The sequence below is a fragment of the Acanthisitta chloris genome, unplaced genomic scaffold (assembly GCF_000695815.1).
Source record: "Acanthisitta chloris isolate BGI_N310 unplaced genomic scaffold, ASM69581v1 scaffold14400, whole genome shotgun sequence".
NCBI classification, from domain to species: Eukaryota; Metazoa; Chordata; class Aves; order Passeriformes; family Acanthisittidae; genus Acanthisitta; species Acanthisitta chloris.
In genome coordinates, this window is record NW_008652289.1 from 1 (window position 1) to 3,675 (window position 3,675).

At 50.8% G+C, this 3,675-nt stretch overlaps 1 protein-coding gene across 1 annotated transcript; it reads left to right on the forward strand.

Annotated features, from left to right (window-relative positions):
• The first annotated feature begins 132 nt into the window (after positions 1–132).
• On the forward strand, positions 133–2,024 carry ATF4 (activating transcription factor 4). The gene is made up of 2 exons (XM_009076794.1): positions 133–474; positions 1,089–2,024. The coding sequence occupies exons 1-2, from the start codon at positions 258–260 to the stop codon at positions 1,934–1,936; spliced, it is 1,065 nt and encodes a 354-aa protein (XP_009075042.1). The 5' UTR covers positions 133–257; the 3' UTR covers positions 1,937–2,024.
• The last annotated feature ends 1,651 nt before the right edge of the window (positions 2,025–3,675 follow it).

Genomic DNA, 3,675 nt, shown 5'->3' on the forward strand with positions numbered 1-3,675 from the left:
GAGGGAGGGAAGGAGCAGCCGCGCCCGGCCCAGCCCTGCCCTGAGGGATGCTGCGCGTGGTAAAGCACCACCACCACGCTGCTGAAACGCTTTAAAAAAAAAAAAAATGTCGCTATGTCGGTCAAACCGTGTTCTGACGGATTACAGTTTTGCCCGCAGGTTTCTCAAGGCATCGCACAGCAGCATTGCTGTAGTCGACAAAAAGAGCCTCTGCTTGTCCGCATCGTTCGAGGTCCAGGCGTTAGAAACCGACCAAGATGAGCTGCTTGAACAACGAGATGCTGTTGGGGGATTTAGTATCCCCCTTCAGCCAGCCGTGTTCGGTGGCTGAGGAAAGTCTGGGACTCCTAGATGACTACCTGGAGGTGGCCGAGCCCCTCGGTTCGCATGGGTTCTCCAGCGACAAGGCTAAGGCAGTCTCCTCCAATTGGCTTGCTGTGGACAGTTTAGGCAACACCATAGATAGCAGCCAGGGTAAGGTGTTACTTGCTTGCATCGGTTATAATGGTACATAACACTTAAGTTCCAGTTAAATTGCCGTAAATGTGAAGGCAACCTCATAGGCATGGCCTCTGCTTGGGAATCGTGTGCTCCGACACTTGAGTGACATTCCAGTTAAAAATAAACCACCAGGTTTCCATAAATGTGAAGTCATATGAGACCGTCACTGCTGACAACTTCTTCACTTGCCTGTCTGGAGAATCAGATGCACTTTTGCAGCCTTTGCATGGGAAGCAGTGTGTACTACACTGCTGGTACCACACAGTGATGGTAACATGGCACTTGTGTTGCCCTTCTAGTGGCATAGCAGCTGCTCATGGTACTGTTCCCTGGCAGAGGTCACAAGAAACAAGCCATGCTTGTATGTTTGAATTGGCCCTGAATTATTCTGGTCTTTGACTAAGGGGGTTGGAATGTCCCAACAGCTGACTGCTTACATTGCAGCCTTCGGGTGGGTTACTCTTTATACCAGTATATGAGGGAGGGAAGATGCTAAAAGATGAGCTGCTAGATTATTTTCAAGAGCTTGACCTGCACTTGGTGGTGGTTTGCTGAAGCAGTAATTTATTGATTTTTTTACTGTGCAGAGGATGCCTTCTCTGGCATGGAGTGGATGGTGGAGAAGATGGATCTGAAGGAATTTGACTTTGATGCTCTGTTAGGTATGGAACATCTGGAAGCCACCGTCTCACCAGACGAGCTGATGGCCACGTTGGAAGACACGTGTGATCTCCTATTTAATGCTACCATCCAGGAATTACACAAAGAACCTCCACTGATAAATGACCTAATCACCCATCTCCCTGAATCCCCAATTGGAGCAGATCCAATGGCCCCTTTGAGTTCCCTTTGGTCTTTCCCCCTCTCCCCAGGGTCTCTGACTTCCACTCCAGACCACTCATTTAGTTTAGAGCTAGGTAGTGAAGTGGATGTTCTGGAAGGAGAAAAAAAGCAGGAGGGCCCCACCTTTGTGGTAGTGATCACCAAGTCCGAGAAAGAGGAGGAGAACCACTCAGATGACAGTGGGATATGCATGAGCCCAGACTCCTACCTGGGAACCCCCCAGCACAGCCCCACCAACCCAGTTGGATCCCCCAATGGCACCCAGCTGCCTGCAGAGCCCCATGGTGGCTCTGTGCGGCCCAAACCCTACGATCACCCTGCAGAGAAGGTAGTGTCAGCCAAGGTGAAAGGAGAGAAGAAGCTGGATAAGAAGCTGAAGAAGATGGAGCAGAACAAGACTGCTGCCACGCGGTACCGGCAGAAGAAGAGGGCGGAACAGGAGGCACTGTCTGGGGAGTGCAGAGAGCTGGAGCAGAAGAATCAGGCCCTGAAGGAGAAAGCAGATTCCCTTAGCAAGGAAATCCAGTATTTAAAAGATTTAATAGAAGAGGTCCGCAAGGCCAAGGGCAAGAGAGCTAGAGTCCCCGAGTAGGCTAGTCAGTGGTTGTGTGCATGTATATAAGCTTGCTGCTAAAGCTGTGTATTGCTGTCTAATAAATAATTTTGTAGTAAATGTGCAATGATGGTGTGAATGAGTGGGTTCCTGTGAAACAAGCACAACTTTAGCCACTCTGGGTACAAGCACAACAAGCTTTTGGGTGACCAGAGGACAATGTAGTGTGGCACTTGAGTGCTGCTTGTTCTGCTGGGAGATGGAGACGCTGCAAGTGCACGAGTCACTTTAACAAATTGACTCAGTTGACTTGTCTCCCTACAATACACAGAGTAAAATTGGGGGGATCATACCGAGGTGGCCCCAGTTTTTTAGCAGCAAACGCATAATCCCAATTAAGGAATGTAAGAGGAGTCAAGGGAAGACAAGACCAGGAAGTAGAGACAAGGCCAGTAATACTGTATGGAGGGAGGGTCTTGTTTTTGGGCTTGAGTGTGGTTTCTGAGGGAGGTGAAGGGTCTTCAGGGTACAAAAGTGAACACTGCATAAGAAATGGGCGGCTTGCTAGGACAAGTCCAGAGCAAGCCTTGGCATTGTTAACCGCTTTTTGGTTTCTCATTTCCCTGTGGGTCTCCAAATGTGCAGAACATGTACGGGTGTGCTTGCTGGTCCAGCCGGTGGGTGTGGGCCATGGGCTGCCCTCATGCCATGGCCATTTAGGTGGGGTTACAGTGCTGCTCTTCCTGAGGAAAAACACCCGTGTACCAAAGTGGGAAAAGCGTGGAGGCTTCAGCAGTTTGCTGCTGAGCCAAATTTTAAGCTACAAGTGTAGATTTGTCCCTTCTACCAAGGATACAGCTGAGTTTGCCCATAAAGCTAGTTCAGTTCTAGTCCTGCCTCAGCTGTGCAGCCAGTGCAGGGAAGGCGCTGGAGCAGGACGTGTGTGCAGGGTTGAGGGTCGGGATTGCTTGAGGATTTGAGATGTGCCATTTTGAACTATTCTCTGGCCACTGATACTCAGGATTAGCAACATCTAATCTCTTCGGTATGTGGACATGCACATCCTTTCCCGAGGAGTTAAGATTCCTTCTGACTTGCACTGCCATGGCTCTGAGCTGCCCAGCTGAAGCACCCGTGCATCCCAGCCTGGCTGGCTCACACATGCAGCACAGTGGCATCAGGTCTCCAGCCAGTGCTGGAGTGGGGAGGGAAAAGGTCCCTAAAGGCACTAGAAAATATTTTGTCCACTTGCAGCCTGGTGGGCGTCCAGGTTTCTGACGCTTTTGCTCCTCACGTCCTCAAGTTAGGGCTGCAGTCCTCCAGCTGTGCTCCTTGCCCAAGCCATTAGCTGATTTGTGATGGCAGTTACAGCTGTGTTATTGCCCATGGTACCTTGGGGACCATGAAGGCTCCTCCAGGGGCAGGTAGGGCAGGTAAGTGCTGGCAGGGAGGGCTGGGTGCTCCAGGCCCTCGATGGTGACTTCACCTGTCTATGCTTACAGCTGGTGCCTGGGTGGCACAGGTTAGTGAAAAGCTCTCTGTCAGGAGTTAGGGCTCATGCCACACTGAAAGTGGTGTGGGTAACTAAGGCCCTCCCCTCAAGTTTCATGGGACAATGAGTTCCCTGTGTTTTAGTCTGTCACCTCCTGGGTGAGGGCTCTGACTACCATGCACTGTGTGAATGGGATGCACTGCAAACTGGCAGGCATATCAAGGTCCTGCTTGAACTGCTGCTTTGTTCTCCAGAGCTTACTGGTGACTGCCTGCAGGGACAAGGG

Coding starts and splice junctions, on each gene's coding strand:
- ATF4 (XM_009076794.1), top strand. CDS start 258: ATGAGCTGCTTGAACAACGAGATGCTGTTGGGGGATTTAGTATCCCCC. Junction 475..1,088: donor CACCATAGATAGCAGCCAGG/GTAAGGTGTTAC, acceptor TTTACTGTGCAG/AGGATGCCTTCTCTGGCATG.